Source organism: Kogia breviceps, chromosome 6 (genome assembly GCF_026419965.1).
Source record: "Kogia breviceps isolate mKogBre1 chromosome 6, mKogBre1 haplotype 1, whole genome shotgun sequence".
Classification (NCBI taxonomy): Eukaryota; Metazoa; Chordata; class Mammalia; order Artiodactyla; family Physeteridae; genus Kogia; species Kogia breviceps.
Genome location: NC_081315.1, coordinates 122,304,792 through 122,325,386, shown reverse-complemented (window position 1 = coordinate 122,325,386; position 20,595 = coordinate 122,304,792). Strand labels below are relative to the sequence as shown.

The window sequence follows — 20,595 nt, the reverse complement described above, 5'->3', positions numbered from 1 at the left end:
CACAACCCTACAGAGTTAGGATCGATTAATATTATGTGTCTCTGCCATTGCTATACATTCTCTAAATTAAATGTCACAGGTACTTTATTGTATTTATAAACATGTCTTTTTATTTAGTGCATTTCACTTTTAAAAAGTTATCTTTCCTTAGATTTTCAATTCACACTTTATTACCACAAATATAAAGAAAATGTGCAAAATGATAATCTTAACATCTATGTAACTTCCTTTGGTTCCTTATGTAAATTTTCATTCGCACCAACTACCATATATGTGAAAACTGCTTTGTCACCTAATTAAAAAGTGCAATATGAATATCTGTCAATGGACAGCATGGTAAGTACAATGCAGAACGTATGTGCTCCCTTCACTGGAAGTGGAGTCTTTCGGGGTGAGTTGTTTAATACAAGAATATGTGCTGAGGACACACACGGAACTCTATCCCCAGAGTACATCCTTCTCAGTATAGTCCCTGGTGTGTAAGATTCTTAAAATTATACTCATGGGTTTCTGTTAATTCATGTCCCTGTTTGTTTGGGTAGAATAATCACTACAAAGCATAAAAGAATAAGGTTTCCTCTTTTTTTTTTTTTAACTCTTATTATAGAAACCAAAACCACAACGTGGAGGCAGTTGGAAGGTCAGATTCTTGCACATTCGCTAATCAATGCTTTTAGGCTCTCAAGCTGTCAGGTTAGCTCAGTCTCAATCTTCAGTCAGTCACTCCAGAGTCTCACTATCTGTAAACATGCCAAGAGCGATGTGGATTCCTGCTTGCCTGTGTGACCAAGAGTACGGTCAAAGAACTGCAGTTTCTCTTTCCAGGCCCGTGTCTCCAGGATTAAAGAAGTAGGGAAGTAAAGCCACAGTGTGCTGACCTTACGGAGTTAGCGCCTTAGTTGATTCTAGCTGTGAAATCATCCACCTCCAGCTTAGAGATGGTGAGATTTGAATGTCTGTGACATTAACATGTCACAAGGTCTAGTGACATACACACTGTAGATTCTATTAGTTTGTGTCTATTGAAGGAATGCTGGCGCAGAGAATTACAGATTGGAAGAGCAGGAGAAGTTAGGGACATCTAGCCCAACTTACTCATTTTAGACACTTAAGGAGGTGAAATGTCTTGTTCTAAGTCACGTGGCTTATTAGGGACAAGTCAGGACTAAAGCTCAAGTTGCCTTATTTCTAATCCAGTGTAGTCCCAACCACACCAACATGGTAGTTTTACATCTAGAAAAATAAATCTACTTCTACCATCGACTGTCCGTGTAGAATGAAATATCAGGAATACCCTGTGACTTCTGAAGAATCTGATGGGGGTATTCAGTGTGAGTTTTTGCAACCTATGCTTCTAAAGTAACTACATAATAAAAAGAAAGGTCTTTGGCTTCGTGTAATTTACAAACCATAATAGCATCTGGTTATGTGAACAAAATGACATCAAAAATTTGTCTTCCGGGCTTCCCTGGTGGCGCAGTGGTTGAGAGTCCGCCTGCCGATGCAGGGGACGCGGGTTCGTGCCCCGGTCCGGGAAGATCCCACGTGCCGCGGAGTGGCTGGGCCCGTGAGCCGTGGCCGCTGAGCCTGCGCGTCCGGAGCCTGTGCTCCGCAACGGGAGAGGCCACAACAGTGAGAGGCCCGCGTACCGCAAAAAAAAAAAAAAAAAAAAAATTTGTCTTCATATTTTTTCCTATCTTTTCCACTCTATACCTTATTTATTACGCTATTATTGCACTTACCTTATGGTATTGCAGACACGTGTGCTTGTCATACACCAGCTCATGCAAACCTTAAGGAGTGAGACTGTGTTTATTCATTCATGTTTGTAACCTAGAACCTAGCATAGTACTGTAGCTACTGTCATTAAAACCTCACGAATGGATAAGCAAAAGCAGAGGGATGTGTGTGCACAAGGAACAGTAACAGTGGCACGCTTGTTTCCTGGGGAAGGGTAGGCATGTAACGGGACATAACCTCCAGGAGCACATACAAGCCAGTCAGGAAAGCTTTGAGAACTATCAGAGCAATTTGGGTTTCATAGGCAACAAGGAGCAACTATCTGTGTGTTCTGAAGATGAGAGTGAAATAATTTTTTTAAGTGTTGGCCAAAAAGATGATACCAGAAGCTTTTATTTCCATGACAGGTAAGAACAGGGAGGAGCTAAAGTTAGGATAATAATCTAGCTATGAGCGAGGGAAGCCCTAAATAGTTTCATGGCTGTGGAAAAAAGTGAGACCTTCGGAGAAGAAATGTTAGAAATTGTTTGTGGGTGAGATGCTGAGATTAAAGGAACTCTGATATATAAGTAATTATCCCCACAGCTGGGGAAATAAGAGTTCTATAATTTCATATTCTTCACTTCCATTTTTTCATCTTTTAGCCTTTCCAGTGAAATAGCCAGAACGGTTTTTATCACTTCACAGAGTCAGAGCAGAGGTACAGACTTCATCAGCATCTGACATATTTTTCCTAATCACCATGTGATTACATTTCTCTTCTTAACTCAGAATAGTATTTAAACCTTTCAGGAATGCTTCCCATATACTCAGGTAATGCCTCACAATTTTAATTCTTTAATTTACAAGAAAGCACTTTACTGTTTTGATTACACAAGGCTGTCAGACATTCTGACATCTAGAAATGGTGACATAAGTCGTGGATTTTCCTTTTCCCATCAATCAGTTGCAAATATGATCTTCTCAGCTGTCAAATTCTCCACACAAGTAACTTACCAAGGTTTCGTCATGGAAAAACTACTTGCAGGTAGCTCATAAAATATAAAATAAAATAAAATAAATAAAATAAAATATAAATTGTTATAATACTTTCATACTTTATGAATCAAAATCATCATAAAACAAGTATATTTTGGACTCCTAATCCAAGTATAACAATAAAAAACTGAATTTTTTGTGTTTGCCCTACAGAAATATCTGATAACTTTAATGTCATACTAAAAATGTCATACTATGAGTGAATACATTATATGAGACCAACCTATTAATAAGAGTTTAAAAATACAGTTTCTTTCATTGAGTTGGTTATCCAGATTCCCTGACAGGATATTCTTATAACAGTAAGTAATAATATAAGGTATTGTATGCGAGAGTGTGCAGTTATCTGCGTGAAGATAGTCAGAGCTACAGAGTAAACTTGTCACCTTCTCCTGGGGTCAATTTTGCTTTTGAGACTATTTCATGGGAAAATACAAATAGTATACATTTATTGAAATAAAGGTGGTGTAATATGGTGAAGAATGCATAGGGGTTTAGGATAAATCAGAGGTAGTTTGTGCTTAAAGCAACTCTTGTGGTACTATTACTCCGTATCCACACATGAACCACCGGCCCCTTTTACCCACTTCCACCCCCAGAGGTTGGCATTTATGTGCCTCTGTAATCAGAGTACTTTGGTAGAAAAGTCTGAGTATGAATCAGACTATCAGGTGCTACAGGAGTTATGTGGAGAGAGCATTCATTACGGATCAGTGCATGCAGAAATGAAAGGTGTTTCCAAGGAGTTGAAGGACTCCCTAGCTTACATGGTGTACAGGTAGAGTCGAGTCTCTGTAAGGATGGTGTGTGTCTCAGAGTTTCTCCATATGGATTTGCTAATTGAAGCACTGAGAATACACATCCCTAACCTATTAAAATTCCTCATCAGTGTCCGTGGATTGTATTAAGCTTAAATGACATTGAGAGACAAAAAAGTGAAAGTCACCAGCTTGTATAATGCAGATTTGGAAAAGGATTTTGTTTAAAGACATGTACACGGCAAAATTAATAAGCAGAAGAAAATTTAACACAACACATCCAGATAGTAGGAAGCAGAAGAATTTAAAAAGAAAAACAAAAACACCTTTCATAGCATTCTCCATTAAACAGTGAGGTCAGAACAGCAGAAAGCAAGCAGGGGGAATAGAGAGAAAGCCAGTAACCTGGAAATGTTTCTAATTAACAAAATAATCCTTCTACCATGAGCACTGGGCGTTTTTAATGTTTCAGCTATTAAGGTCTAGCGATCTCCTTGTTATCTGGAAAAGGCACATGACTTGAGAGGGGATAATCAGTCTAACTGATAATTCCATGGTGTTCTTCTCGGGGAAGGATGTGTAGAAGCAGTGAGCAGAGCAGATTCTTAGTAGAGAAAAGGCAGGTAGGTTGGAATAACCAGATCTAATGAAAACCAAAGTTATCTTCATGTCTTCTATAAAAATATGAACTTCAGGATAAGGTCAGTAGTGTGATTTTTTTTTTTTTTTTTTTTTAGTATGTGCTTTAGCTTGATTGTGAATTTGTAATTTTTACCCAGAGAGGGAAAATCTGAGTGTTCATACCCTTCTACGTAACATGATGTCATCAGAATTTACTGCCCTTTCTAAGTCTGGCTCGTAACCTCAGGGAATCTCCTGTCCACTTTGCTGATGTCTACTTAAAAGTAAATCTTGGGCTTCCCTGGTGGCGCAGTGGTTGAGAGTCCGCCTGACGATGCAGGGGACACGTGTTCGTGCCCGGGTCCGGGAAGATCCCACGTGCCGCAAAGCGGCTGGGCCCGTGAGCCATGGCCTCTGAGCCTGCGCGTCCAGAGCCTGTGCTCTGCAACGGGAGAGGCCACAACAGTGAGAGACCCGCGTACCACAAAAAAAAAAAAAGTAAATCTGCCTCACCTCATCATATATTCCATGTACAAAAACCACCTGCATCCCCATTACCTGTGTGAGAGCTAGTTACATGCATTTTCACTACACTGGCACTGTTATCATATACACTGCCTAAAGCAGTTTTAACTGAGAATATCTTCAAAGTTTCAAAATATCTATAGTGCTAGATACTAAAAACAGTAAATTACTTTGTGTAACAGTTTCAGATATGTGGGGAACCATCAGATAGGGATATAATTGCTTTGTAACTTTCTGACCTTTAGAATTAAAACGGTAGCAATGGAGCAAAGTATGAAAATGCATGCAAATGTATCCTTTTTTTTCATAACACACACACACAATTTAACTGCAGAGACAATCCCAGCTTTGGATTTCAAATCTGAAACTAATGTGCTGTGTCACCTTCAGCACGACCTAAATAAAGCGCCTTGCATCTCAGCTTCCTCAGCTATAAAGAAAGGATAATAATATCTGTCTTGCCAGGTTGCTTGGAGGATTAGAAATAATCTATGTCAAGCAAGTGCCTGGAATATAGAAGGTGATCAATAAAAGTTAGATATTATGTTTGCTGTTATTCAGACCATATAAGGAAAGTCAGAGTAGGAAAAGGCTAAACAAACATTTTCAGAATATAAAATAGGAAATGCAAACATCCTGTTATTAAAGTTGTGATTAAACAGATACAAGGGAAAACATGCTAAGAAGAGACATAAATGAAGAAATATGGACACCCGGATAGCCCTAAAACAGCATAAAATAGAAGGAATGCAGTTTTTTAAAAAGTCTGCCTAGGGACTTCCCTGGTGGTGCAGTGGTTAAGAATCCGCCTGCCAGTGCAGGGGACATGGGTTCAAACTCTGGTCCGGGAAGATTCCACATGCTGCAGAGCAAATAAGCCCGTGCACCACAACTACTGAGCCTGAGCTCTAGAGCCCGCCAGCCACAACTACTGAGCCCAGACACCACAACTACTGAAGCCCACGTGCCTATAGCCTGTGCTCTGCAACAAGAGAAGACACCACAACGAGAAGCCCGCACACTACAACGAAGAATAGCCCCCGCTCACCACAACTAGAGAAAGCCCTTGCGCAGCAACAAAGACCCAGTGCAGCCAAAAATTAATTCATTCATTAATTAATTTTTTAAAAAAGTTTGCCTAGATTGACATATACAAATGCCACCAATTATAAGATACCTACTGGAAAAACTGAAGTAATGTAAATTGAATAGTTAATAATAAAAACATTTGGAACAGCAAGTATTATAACATCTTAGCATCCAGGTAATTTTATTTGATAGTTTACGCCTATCAGTATAACTTCCCGGGAAAGTACAACTAAAATAACTAGGTCTTTGTCTACCAAGACAAGTGTTTATCCATGTTCAGTGTGTTAAAGTCAAAGGAAACTCTTTCCAAATCTTATCAATCTGCCTATTTCTGTGAAAAAAAATTTTTTTTTTTTTTTTCTGCATTGGATCTTCATTGCTGCACGTGGGCTTTCTCTAGTTTCAGCGAGTGGGAGCTACTCTTTGTTGTGGAGCACGGGATCTAGGCACACAGGCTTCAGTAGTTGCAGCACGTGGGCCCTAGAGCACGCGGGCTTCAGTAGTTGTGGCTCAGGGCTCAGTAGCTGTGGTGCACGGGCTTAGTTGCTCCACAGCATGTGGGATCTTCCCGGACCAGGGATCGAACCCCTGTCCCCTGCATTGGCAGGTCGATTCTTAACCACTGCGCCACCAGGGAAGTCCTGTGAGAGTTTTATTTCGCCAGTTTTGCACGCAGAAATTTGAATGGCAAAAACATGTGTATTGCAACAAAGAACACAATTGGTCTAGTTGAACCTACAGAACGAAGAGAGGTCTCACAAAAGGCTTTGACTTTCAACAGTGGCCCTGAATAATTGATCAGTTTGCTCATCCACTTTGCTGAGCATAAAGAAACCATTTGAGCAAAAGAACTGAACGCCTACTCTGAGATTTGTTCTTTGCTGAGTTATATATGGGGAATAGGTAATGGAAACTGCTTTCCTATTGTTTAATATCTAAAATACAGTTGAAAAGCAAAATTCTTTGCAAATGAAGCAGTTAAATGATAATATGAGGAAAATAATTTTTAAGTTCTAAAGTGATGGTATGAGTAAATGGCAAGCCAGAGCTTCTGGGACCGCCAGGAAGGACATCACTGGCAACTGTGAATGATTTTTTTGTGGATGTTTGAGAAGTAAAATATCTACACAGTTCATATTATGTTAATTTTTAATCATATATCAAAATCTGCCTATGCTTGTTACTAAATGGTTTTTTTGCCTGTCCCAAGGCAGCTAGTTAATTGATCCTTCAGTCCATAATTATCAAGCATGTCTTATGTATTAGATTGTAGCAATCAAGAAGACAGAGGTCGGGCTTCCCTGGTGGCGCAGTGGTTAAGAATCCACCTGCCAATGCAGGGGACACAGGTTTGAGCCCTGATCCAGGAGGATCCCACATGCCACAGAGCAACTGAGCCAGTGCACCACAACTACTGAGCCTGCTCTCTAGAGCCTGTGAGCCACAACTACTGAGCCCACGTGCCACAACTGCTGAAGCCCGCGTGTCTAGAGCCCATGCTCCACAACAAGAGAAGCCACCACAATGAGAAGCCCAATCATGCAACTAGAGAAAGCCCATGAGCAGCAATGAAGACCCAAAGCAGCCATAAATCAATCAATCAATAAATAAATAAATCTATTTTAAAAAAAAGACAAGAGGTCTTCTCTTCAGAGCACTTACATTCTAGTTGAATATAATTATTATAGATACAACTATACTATTAGTTTTCATATTCTATACTATTACTAGAAACACATCCTTGAATAAAATAATTTCAGGTACTGAAATGCAGTGAAGACAATATGGCCAGAAGCTGTTATAGAGAGACAGGAACTAAAGGAAGTGCTTTGGCTCCTCTCATCAGGGAAGACATCTCATGTGGGGTGATATTTGAATTGAGCCCTGAAGGATGACAAGTGCTGAAACAATGAATTGGAGAGTTGCAGTAGCCATATAGCAAGAATATCCAGAAATAAAGTGAATTAGGATTATTTAGGAGTCTTTGGGTCATCCGGTAAGACAGCCCATAGTTTCCGGTTTGCCTGAAGAAACTCCAAGCCATTTCCTTATCGGGTATCCCAGAAGTCTAGCCATCTGGCTGTGAGGAGGGGCACCTTAGGTGCTGGTGCTTCTGACAAGCACCAGGAAGTCAGCTCTCAGCATGGATATCTGCAAGAAACGAGTCCATCAGCAAGAGTAATCTCTTTCTGCTGCACCAACTGCTTAACTAATCTAGGCAAAGGAAAGAAAAAAGTTAATGTGGGATTACAGAATAAGCACTTTCTTTTATAGAGCACGATTTAAGCATTTTAAATGTATTAACTCATTTAATATATTTATGCAATATATTTATATTTATGCCTATATATACCTATCTGCAAGATAGATAATATCAATCATTATTTTTTTTAATAGGAATCTGAGGTCCAGAGAGTTTAGGACAATTCCTTAAGATACAGACAGTCTCCCCCCTGAGCTCACATTCTTAACCACTGGGCTATGCTGCCCCTCCAAAATAAATGGGAAAGGTTTATGGTGGATATTAGCTTCAGCAGGAAGAACTGGCAAGATTTTGACTCTGTACTGTGGGGGGGGGAAATAAGAGCATTGCACAGAAAGATAAAAAATTCAAAGATTCAGGTGCAGGTATATCTATAGTAGTGAATGCAGTAGAACTGAAGCTGTAGGTTGGTGTTGGCAGTTGTTAATTCAGAGCAGTGCTACTCAAAGTGTGGTCCACGAACAGGCTTGAATTATTTGTTGCTGATTCGCCAAGAGACAAGAAGTTTGTGCCAGCATATAAACAATCTATACCACTAAGCAGCTGGTTACATCATACGGAATCTTCTTTTTTCCCTGTAGCAGCATGTTCTTGTTGAAGCAGGCAGTGCAGTCATTCACATTCTGACACAGGTTTTTTACCTTCTCGCAAAGTGCTTTGAAACACATTGAGTGAGAATATAGGCAATGTTGCTATAATAATGACATTCCAAAACTACAGTGGCTAAATAAAGTAGAAATGTATTTCTCCCTCATACAACTATCTAAAAATGGGCAAGGAACCTATGAGAGTTAGAAAGCTCTGTTCCACATGATAATCCAGGGCCCCAGGTTGGCAGATGTTCAACGTATGTATGGCTTCCACCTCTGAGTCCAAGGCATATGCTGCAATTGTAGCCATTTTACAGCTGGCAGTATGTAGGAGAGGAAAAATCTTGGGAGAGCGACTTTATCCTTAAGAAGATACTTTACGTCCTTTTGGCTCACTTTCCTTAAACTGAAATGATTCATAGAAAGAAAGCTAAATTCAAGAGACACTGTGAAATATAGTCTGTAGCTGAGAACCCAGAGACTGAACAAGAGGATGCTCTGTTACTGAAGGAAGAAAAGGAGACTAGATAGTTCAGCCTTCTGTGCTCTAGTGAAAAATTATGTTTAGAGAGTTAAGCTGAAGCTAGGCCACAGAGGATTGGCGATTGAACACTGAATAAAAGATTGCAAAAAACAGAGACACCAGTAAAAATAAAATAAAATTTCATTTTTATGTAAAATAAGAAATGTTGAGTTTTTTGGCTTGTAATTAACTCCTTTCATCACAGTTTCTATAGATGAATTCATCAAGAAATCCAAGATATATAGCCTAACCTTTTGCAAGGCGAATTCTCACACAGTTCTCGTACATAACTGGTCTCTTTATAATGCACTCTGTTCTCTTCCAGCGGAAGATGGTAATGGAAAATGCACTGGGATCAATTCTGAGATAGGGCTCTGGTTCAATGATTTATTGAGGAAACGGTTTCAGGAAAAGCTTATAAGGGAAAATGTAGAACAGGAAAAAGTAGAGCATGGATGTGGTCTTAGGAAAAGTCTGTATCCTTGACTGGATCTGCAGGGAGAGAGCTAATTACACAAGTTGTCTCACCTTGAAGCAAGCTGGTCAGGCTTTTACACCCCTGTATAAGTCAGTCACTGGACACGGGCCACCTCTGGAGTGTCGGGAAGGGCTGCACGACTTCCTGTCAGGTAGCTCCTATTGGCCGAGGGCAATACTCACTCTCCCCAGCTGGGGGCGGAAGTGGGGCGGGAATGGGGATAAGGTGTTGCATTGGCCAGAGATAGAGTTTTTCCTTCAGTGGAGGAAAGAGCACTCGGTCTGCCACACACCCCTGTCCATACCTGGTACCACATAGCTGTACTGGCTTCTCATATTGCACTGATTCACCCAGGAACAATTTTTCCACAATCGTGAGCATTATTCCTGGGGAAACCTGTAAGAGGAAGGTCATTAGGAGAAACTGCAACCTTGTTGCTGCAGTTGGCTCCAAAGCTGAACCCAGTGCAGTTTCTCCCACCTCTATCCCCTATTCTGGATTTCCCCACCCCACCCCCGCCCCGTGGTTAGCACTTAGCACTTCTGCTGGTCTAGATGGCTGGCCTTGTGGGTCAGGTACAGTCTCAGGACCAACTGCAGTAGCAACAGTTCTACTTTGTCTCACTAATTCTTTTCTTGTACATTTCCCTAGGAATTATGACAGAGGAAGGCTGTGCCTGGATAAAGATAACTTAATTTGTGAAGCAAGGAGTGCACTGTGGTAGACTCTGATCTTGTGCCCAGCCCAACCCTAATCAGGCTGTGGCGGCTCTGCTTTCTCAATTGTTAAAATTGGGTGCAAAAGTATCAACACGTAACCTAGTGAATTATTTGAGTGCCAGAGATATTTCTCCCTGTATCATAGCTGTTCTACATCTCAGGATGATCAGAGTCAACTGTCCCTACCAGGATAGCAACTCATTCCCATGGCTGATGGTCTGCTGGCACAAGAAATCCAAAGTGAATGGGTACAAGCTGCAACTTTGAGTGTGGTGATCCCTCACCTGGACCTCCTGGTGGAAGCATCTCTCCTCTGGGAACCAGAACTCCTAGACCAAGAGACCTGAAAAGTTGTGGAGATGGACAGCACAAATTCTCTAATTAAGCCATTAGAAATGATGGTGAATGTGTCCACTCCTACATCTACTCCTTAATTCCTAGACACAGCTACACTACCTTTTGGAGACAGCACCAACCCATAGCTTTTGATTTAAGAAGTACAGTATATCTCCAAGCTGGTACTTCAACTGTATCTTTCATGTGGTCTTTCACCACTCTATCGGGCCAGCAGCTCTGGAGAGTGAGGCGTGATAGGACCAGTGACTCCCATGGGCATAAGCCTACTATCACACTTCCTTTGTCAAGAGTGGTCCCTTTACCTGAAGCAATATGATGTGAGATACCATGTCAATGAGTCAGACACTCCATGAGGCCTTGCACAGTGATGATGGCTAAGGCTATGTAAGCAGAGAAGGTAAATTCATACTCTGAATATGTGTCAGAGGGGATCAGGATGAGTCACTGCCCTTTTAAGGAGGGAAGTGTCCCACATAATCCATTTTCTACTAAGTGGTAGGAGAGTGCTCTTTCTGGGACTTAGAACTGGCCTCTGTTACTGACAGGTCAGGTATTCAGCAGCAGCTGTAACTAAAGCAGACTTGGGGGAAGGAAGCCCAGGAATGGCTTCCATCTTGCTACCACAGCTTCTCCATTCATAAGCCCATTGCTTCAGCGCTGGGTTGGCTGAGAACAGAGGTTACATGACATGTGGGAATGCTGGGAACTGGCTAAATCATCTGACTGCTTGGTTGTTCAGCACTTCTACACTGGATACTCTCTGGTGTACATAAATGGGCAATACAAAGATTATCACACATTTTGGTCACTATCACTGGTCCATCCACCTGCCTCTTCCCTAGAACTTAGTAGCCCTAGTATTTCTGTCTTTCTCCTTTAAGTTCCTTGGCTAACCCATTCATCACTGCTTGTTAGTCCACTATACCCTTACCTTGGCCTGCTAGTCTATTTGCAAAAATGTGGATGGCCAAAGACACTGTCCAGAACTCTGCCAATTGGATACTTTCCCTTAACCATTTGTTTTTAGGAACCTCCCTGAATGGGCCTGTAGGGCAGCTGCAGTCCACTTTAGGCTTCTACCAACATATGGGTCAACCTATCTACAAACCAAGCTAGGGTTTCCCCTTCTTCATCAGCAGGTTATAGAGGACCTTCCATGAAACTATAAGAATGAGCTGATATAGAGGCACGAGTGGAACAGTGATAGGTGACATGGGATCTGGGCACTTGTTTATAAAGTGAACTTATAGCCTTTGTATCTTCTTGAAATCAGTTCTGGATGTACCACCCCATCTTACAATGAATTGCTACTGGGTACACTTGAACTTATGACTTGGTTGGTCTGTCAATACTCAGCTTATGATGGCCAATTAATGGCCACATGATCACTTTGAAAATCCATGACAAGCATTATCTCTTCCAGGGCCCAGCAACACCTTGCTGCAGAACCTTAGGGGAGTACACTGTGATTCTCCTCTGGGACTTGACCAGAACTCTCTTTGATGTCATTTTATACCATAGATGCCATGGTACCATGGGTCTGGCAGGATGTATGGCCCAAGTGGGAGGGCTGCTTGGACCTCAGTCTTACCTCTTATAGGTATCTTTCTTCTTCTGGGTTCCACTCAAAACTAGCAGGTTTCTGCATCATCTGGTCGGTGACTCAGAGCAATATTTCCTAGGGCAAAAAAAAAAATGCTGCGTCCAAAACCCAGAGAAGCCCATCCAGCACTGTGCTTCTGTCTTAGTAGTAGGAGTTGCAAAGTACAATAACACAGCCTGTACCTTAAAGGGCATGTCCCAGCATGCTCCATACCACTGGGCTTTGAAAAACCAGCAAAGGTAATAGGCCCCTGACATGATATTAGAGAAGATATGGCTAAAAAACTGATTAAAGTACATAAACGTGAACCATAAATGATTATTCATCTTATGCTATTTTTAATATTTGAATAATAAATGTAAAATTATAATTGTTTTAATGGTCAACATATTTTTAGAAAGAATTTTATTTGTAAAAATGATTTTTGAATATAATTATTAATTTGATTACCAATATAATAAAACCAATTTGTCAGTCAATAGATATTTCAAAAATCATATCACTTTCATTTAAGGGCTCTTTTCATTCTCAGAAGTGTCATGAATTGGATGATGAATCTGGTCACTTGAATGGAATGGAATGGAGACCAGCACAGGAGAACGTTGAGATGGGGATAAAATTGGACAGATGGCTATGTTAGGACTGGCATTTCCTCACCATATCTATACAACAGTGACACATATTCAATTTAAAATGTTGGTCTAGAGTTCAGGAGGGAAGTAGGGGCTAGAAATAATGATCTGCACGGTATCTGCTTGTGGGGTAGGGCCAAACTATGAGATTATCTGGATCAGCAGAGAATAGCACATAGTGTGAAAAGTAAAGGAAACGTTGGCCAAGTCTGGAGTTGAAGGATGGCTTTCAAGCCACTAGGGAAAAAAAAAAAATAGGAACGATTAGGGCAGAGCACAGAAAACTGAGAAACTACGTTCAAACCAGGTAGAGACAAGTTAAGGATCAGGTATACAGAAGTAAAACATGAATTCAGAGACAGAGTGGAATCTCAGCATTTAGAACCTAGCCAAGCCTCGGAAGGATGCCAGCAGGAGCGACTTGATGCTGAGTTCTAACCTTGAAGGAAAGGAAGGTGCCAGTTTAGAAGGAAACAATTTGGAAACCAAAGAACCAGAACCAGAACAAGGTCTAACTCCTAGTTCTAGGGTATCAGGCAAGAAGCTGATCCTGTCTTTTGAACAATTTTTATGGAACAGAGCTAGGCATTTATTACACAGTAAGATTCACTATTCTTCCTTCTTGCAGAATCCATGTGATGATAAAAGACACAAAGACATCTGGTCCAGAGAGAAAACTTGTGACCACTTACCAAAATTCCTTGTAATTGGGCCACAAAAAACAGGTAAGAACAACCAACTGTGCTGTTTGCATTCTTTTTTTTTTTTTTTTGTCATGAAACACATCGTCATATGGTATTTGATTGTTTGGCTTTGTGAAATATTTAGACACCCCTGCAAGTTCATTATTTGAATTGTTCATCCCTGTGGATCATCTTTATACCATGATCCTCAAAGAGACCCTAAAGTTGCTCATTTAATTAGAATTATGGGCTAAATTTTTATCTATCAATTGTAAAACTGTTCAACAGACATCACATTTTTGACAACTTGGAGCTTATCTGTCACAGTTGTAATATCTGATTTTTAATTTCTACTTTTTGTGGCTTTGCCTAATTAACTCCTGAATTAAGTTATAAAAAAGGGCTTTGGCTTGATTCAAATTATTTTACACTGCATATCAACCTTAAACTGATTTTTTTTTCAGAAACACTGTCATTATTACCTTCAAATAGTCTACCTGTGTGGTTTGTTCGTTTTCCAAATAATCATTATGTGTGAATATGGTTTGGACTTATTTTCTGATACACCTATGGCTCATCAGGCATTTTTTTCCCCTTGATATTTTCTCATGTGCTGAAGGACAAGTGTATAAGAATGTAGTAAAAGAGAGTGAAAGTATTTCACCAATGAGATGACACTTTCAATTAGAATATTTTATACTTTCTTCAGCATGCGACAGCTTTATATACTTTGCTCATGTCCTGATTAATTAAACTTTTTATTGAGTTGCTGTATTTTGAATTCACAACTTTGACTAGAAACACTTCCATCAGTGAGTACACAAACCATAACACAAAACAAACAGTCACGGGCTTCCCTGGTGGCACAGTGGTTGAGAGTCCACCTGCCGATTCAGGGGACATGGGTTCGTGCCCCCGGTCCGGGAAGATCCCACATGCCGCGGAGCGGCTGGGCTCGTGAGCCATGGCCGCTGAGCCTGTGCGTCCGGAGCCTGTGCTCCGCAATGGGAGAGGCCACAACAGTGAGAGGCCCGCGTACCAAAAAAAAAAAAAAAAAAAAAACAAGCAGTCACAATAAATAAGACTGGTCCAGGTGAAGACGTTTATAATACAAGCATGTGGACCATTTTAAAGGTTGTGGGCAAAATTTCCAGACTATTAGATATTTGTTGTTGAAATCTTTTCTTCCTCCATGAATATAACTGTATTACAATAGTAAGTTACATGTGCAGGGAGGGAAAAAAAGCAGCACATATTTTCAGATATACCACTTTTGTTGTTGTTATTGTTTAAAATGTGCATTAATTTTCTACCAACTCCCTTACAGCAGTTCTAACACTGGAATGACTACTAAAGAAACAAAACATTCCTATGTTGTAAAATCATGCTAAACATTTAAGTCATATCTTCTATCATTTGTCATTGAATATTACTACTTCTTAGATCTGCTAGAACACTACAGGTTAGTAAGAAAAGATCTAGTTTTCTTCTTTGCTGTTTGTATTTACAGACAATAACTTATACCTTTAGATTTTAATATTTGACCTACCAGTGTGGAAATGATAAAGCTTTTAGCTGGTTTTGGCCTTCCCAAGACAAACAAACAAGTTAAAGAAATTGGATGATAATATTTTATATGCCATGAAAATGCTATCTTAGTGTGAAAATGATTGTGATAATTCTTAAAATCCATTCAATCATAGAAGTCTGCCGTCTTCATTTGTTCTCTTAGTGCTTCAGTTGGCAAAACTTGCTGTCAGAGGCTGTAAATTCCCTGGAGGATGGGCACAGATAAATGCTAAGAACCTGGCCTTTGATGCAAAGTTGTCTTTAAATAACTTAAACCTGACCCATGCATCCCTTGCAATAAACATGAGATATAAAAGTGGTCCTCAAACCCCTATTTGCTCAGTTGTTCTGAGGTGAGAATGGAAAGATGAAATATCCCACCTCATTGCTGAATCCTGGAAAAAATTTCTATCAGCGAAAAGTGGGGCAGTGAATGAGGATAGACATGTAGCGGCGTAGGCCTGGGTTTAAGGCACTCAAAGTTGACACCGTAGTCCTACTAGAATCCTGTGGACACATGGGCATTCTTCATGATTCTGGGTCAAATTTTGATATCACTAGGGTAGGAGAGGATTTCCAAAAGGGTTAAATTTAGCACAATAATTCTGAAAATTATTCATTGGCCTTAAATCTTCTAGAAGATCAGATTTCCCATTGTCAATATTGATTTCTCACAATTTGACTGACTTACCCTGGTACATTTACTCTGGTAAAACTAAAAAGAACTTGATTATACATGAAATAGAACAAAGTTTCTCTTAGAGCATTACAATGTGTGAGAAACTTCCTCTACAAAATATTTATATCAAAGACAGTGGAAAAAAACGAATGTCAAGGATAGATGAAAGCACAGGCAATAATAAAGTAAATATACATTTTGAGGATATGGGCCCAGATTTTACGGCTGATCATATGAACATCAAGCCATGTGTCTACGGTCCCTGGTTGAAATTGCTTCCTCCTTCCTTCCTCTCAGAGGCCTCTGCACATCCCTCCTGCTCCAGGCAGCGTGAAGGTGTATGGCTCAGAGCATAAAGGCTTTGACTTTCTGTAGCCCAGGGGAGCTCTGGGTGCAATTCTATGACCGTCAGGGTGGCTAAACATTTGTACATGCTACCAAATGAGGTTATAGAGTATTCATTTTAAAATATTCAGCAATAATTCAAAAATATCCCTGTACTTTGCCCTGGATCCATCCAATCTCAACATCTCAGGGATGTTAACCTACTAATATTTTCAGCTCTTGTGTGTCTCAAAAATCTCCCTCTGTGTCTCTCTCTGTCACTCTCTCTCTCATACAAACACGAGCTCCTTTCTCATCATCAAAATTAAATATTTTTATGTAGACCCCATTCTAAAAAGTATTTAGAAAGAAAGCTTCTGGATTCCCTATTCCCTTCCAGCTGCTATTCTATACTACTCCACCTCTAATTGATTTCCTCTCCCTGGAAGACTTTTGTTCCTCCTCTCACATTTTCTCCTTTTTGAACTCCTTTTATTTTCAGGAGAAAATCAGATCAGTTCTCCAAGACGGCTATTGCCCCCCATAACTTTCATGTCTAAATTTTTCAGTGTCTTTGAGATAGTTCTTCTGTAGTTTGTGCCTTTAATTTAGTTCTTAACCAGTTCTGAGTCCTTTAATATTTTTTGTTACTTTTATATAATTTGATTCCATATTTGTTCATTTTAAACATGTTTTTCAATTAGTAATTAAATCTCCTTAAGGGCATTTATTAATTTTTGTCCTCACATTTCACTAGGAGCCACCCATTCTGGATTTCTTAGGTCTCCCGAGATCTGTTGTTACTTTCCTTTATATACACAATTCTCTGATGATCTTCTCTGCTTCCAGATCCCCAGCTACTATCATTTTTGTTGTGCCGGCCCTCTTGCGTAGCTCATTGCAAGCTCTCCTAGGGCTGGGAAATCCAACAAAATCTCCTGGGTGCAACAGGTTACAAAAGAAATAACCTTTTCCATAAGGGAAGTGTTGATTTATGAGAGCCAGTCACTTCATGACCCTTCCTGCTGTGGTCCTCAGTTTCTGGCCTGACTCAGGTTTAGAGGTGACATTTGTGCCTTCTGTGATATGTACACTTAGTGGGTTCTATCAGCCAGTCTGTTTAGCCTAGTGTCTCAGCTGTCAGACTTGATCGTCCCATCTCGTCAGGGTAGAACATGCAAGTGGCCATCTTCCAGAATCCTGCACTCCTCTTTCAGCCTTACTGGAAACACGTTTTTAAGGTACAACCTTAAAAAAATCCTTCCTCCTGGAAGTCTTCAATGACTTCCCAAGTATAAATCACCCATTTTCTCAGGTATTAGAAAAACACTCTGCTCTTATCACGGAACCTCCCTCACTACGCTGCAATTACCTGTTTACTTGACTCAAGTCCACAGTTACACTTTAAGTCTATCGAGGTCAGCAAATGTATTTTTCTTATCAAGATTTATCGTCAATCATTACTACAGCAACTTGTACAGAGTTGCACAGGTCAACATCTTTTGAATAGTTTGATTTAATTTAATTGATCTGAATATAATATTAATTGAGGTTCAGGTATTGTGCTCGATGTCTTTGATACTTTTGCCACTCATCTGACTCCAGAAGGGAAATTGAACCACCTGATTTCTGAAGTTCTCCCCTAGCTGTATTATCTACCAGTCTGCTTGACTTTGACTATGTCCTCATATTAAATGAAGTGTTTAGGTCAATAGAATCATGAAGACTAATATAAGAACACAAATCATTGCCACATGAAATGCACTCAACTGATTTTTAGGAAATCATTTTGATACTGGAATGATTTGGTCTTTTGCATATTACTTTTTGAGCAAAAATTTTGTTACAATATATGTCTCTTCTTTTATTGCTGTATAACCTGTTGCCTCCTGTTTTGTAATAGGAACAACAGCACTTTATTTATTTCTTCTTATGCACCCTTCCATCATCAGCAATCTCCCCAGCCCCAAAACATTTGAAGAAGTCCAATTCTTTAATGGCAACAACTACCACAAAGGAATTGACTGGTAAGAAAAATAACAAAAAGTAAAGTCCATTATTAACACATGCTCGTTCACAGCTGAGCAATTATAGATGTATGCATGGCATCTACATAATTACAGAATAAATGTATGTTCAATTCTACCATAGTGAATTAGAAATTAATTTATAATGATATATTTAATCAGTGTTGCCTATAATTTGATTTGGACCGTGCAATAATGATAATATTTTTCTGGTAAATTAATATGATTGAATAAAGAGGATTATGGAATATTTTTCATCAGCATTATTCATAAGGATATTTAAAATTCTCCTTAAGCATATTATTATTTGACTGTGCCTAGAATTTTTTTTAACTAAATACATAATTTGTCTTCACAATGACTCTTGAGAAAACAAATAAATCAGTAGTTTGTTTTATTTTACAGTCCATGACATGTATCTTCATTAATCACATAGAATGTAAATGTTGTATTATAATATAAGCTGATATTTGGCATGCCAATAACAGAGCGTTTCCAAAATCATATTACTGCTAGTCACACATGTGCATAAGAGGAAAATTACTTTGTATTTAAGTTATGAAAATTTCAAAATCACAATATTTTTCCTAAACGGAAATGGAATAAACCTGGTATTGTAACTGATGTTCACTCTGGGGAATTTTTTCTAGCTCTATCTCACTTTTCTAAGGAAAATATGGGCCTGATTTCCAAATCACCCCCTGAGGAAAGTTCCCCTCAATGCATACCTCTGTATCACGTAACCTTGTGTCAATATTACAAGAGAATATGTCCTCATAAAAGGCTCATTCTTTTAAGATGCAGCTAGGAGGAGAGGGGGGCAGGGGCGATGCCAGTGAGAAGATTTGACTTCCCATCCTGAGTAGAGCCATGTCCACTCTGCACCTAGGAGATCACTATTCTACCTTCCTTTAAAAAGACTAAATGAATTTTGAGATTGCATGCAAGTTACTGAAAGCAGAGCAGCAATTTTATCTGTGAGCTCAAATGGAACACAAATTGTTAAGCAGGAATATAGATGAGACTTTTCACCACTTTACATTTGGGAAATATAATAACAAATGTCAAAGAGGAAAATAAGTGTCTTATATGAATTCTTAATTGCTCTTATTATTTATTTCTAGAACATTTGAGGGTTAGAGAAGTGATGAGCTGTAAAGAGGGTTACACACATAATTAATGCCTTGCACTGAATTAACCTCTGAACATACTGATTCCATAATCTACACACAGAGGAATGTTCCCACAGCATATGGAAGAGTGAACCTGCCGTGGCACCACAGGATCAACTGGCAGGAAATATCTCTTTAATTACTCTGGATAGACTATAATGTGTTCACATTGCTACACATACGACAAATCACGCAGAAGTTAAAAAGGAGGAAAGCAACTATGCCCTAATCTGTTTAGTATTTTATAGCTATTCTAACATTTTCCTCTTTTGTGCACTTTAATCTCAATTTAAGAATTTTGCATTCAAGTTTGCAAACATAAATTTGCTATTTTTTTTGAGAGAACACATTTTATTCTCAGGAATTTTAAACATAGCATAAAAGTTTAATCTATACAAATCAAGATAAGAATAATTCCTTAATTACATCTAGTATGGATGACACAGGGAATGATCCATTTTGAGAGACCAACAGTGAAAGGAAAATGTTATATAAATTTTCCACAAAGGTGTAAATAGTTTAGCAGTCTATCCTGCAAGGTATTTGAAAAATTCTTTTTTTTTTCAAGTTAGAAATAATTTATTTTGTATAGTTTCCCTATTTTAAAAAAATTATACAATTTTTAAAGGTTACTTTCCTTTTATGGTTATTATGAAATATTGACTACATTCCCCATGTTGTACAATACATCCTTGAGCCTATTTTACACACAATAGTTTGTACCTCCCACTTTCCCACCCCTATATTGCCCCTCTCCCCCCGCCACTAGTAACCACTAGTTTCTTCTCCATATCTGTAAGTCTGCTTCTTTTTTGCTATATTCACTAGTTTGTTGTATTTTTTAGATTCCACATGTGAGTGTATCATACAGTATTTGTCCTTTTCTGACTTATTTCACTTAGCATAATGCCCTCCAGGTCCATCTATGTTGCTGCAAATGGCAAACCTTTGTTCTTTTTTACGGCTGAATAGTATTACATTGCATATTCATACCACATCTTCTTTATCCATTCATCTGTTGATGAACATATAGGTTGCTTCCATATCTCAGCAATTGTAAATAACGTGCTATGGACATTAGGGTGCATGTAACTTTTTGAATTAGTGCTTTTGGTTATTTTCAATATATACCCTGGAGTTGAATTGCTGGGTCATATGGTAGTTTGGAGGAACTTCCATACTGTTTTCCACAGTGGCTGCACTAA

General features: G+C 39.3%; 1 protein-coding gene across 1 annotated transcript in view; it reads left to right on the top strand.

The window, feature by feature from the left end:
- The window catches only part of LOC131758469 (bifunctional heparan sulfate N-deacetylase/N-sulfotransferase 4), a 256,696-nt gene that overhangs the window by 209,998 nt on the left and 26,103 nt on the right, over positions 1-20,595 (top strand). The window contains exons 8-9 of the mRNA XM_059066616.2: positions 13,565-13,661; positions 18,095-18,218. Of these exons, the coding sequence (XP_058922599.1) occupies positions 13,565-13,661; positions 18,095-18,218 (221 nt within the window). The remainder of the gene's footprint in view (positions 1-13,564; positions 13,662-18,094; positions 18,219-20,595) is intronic.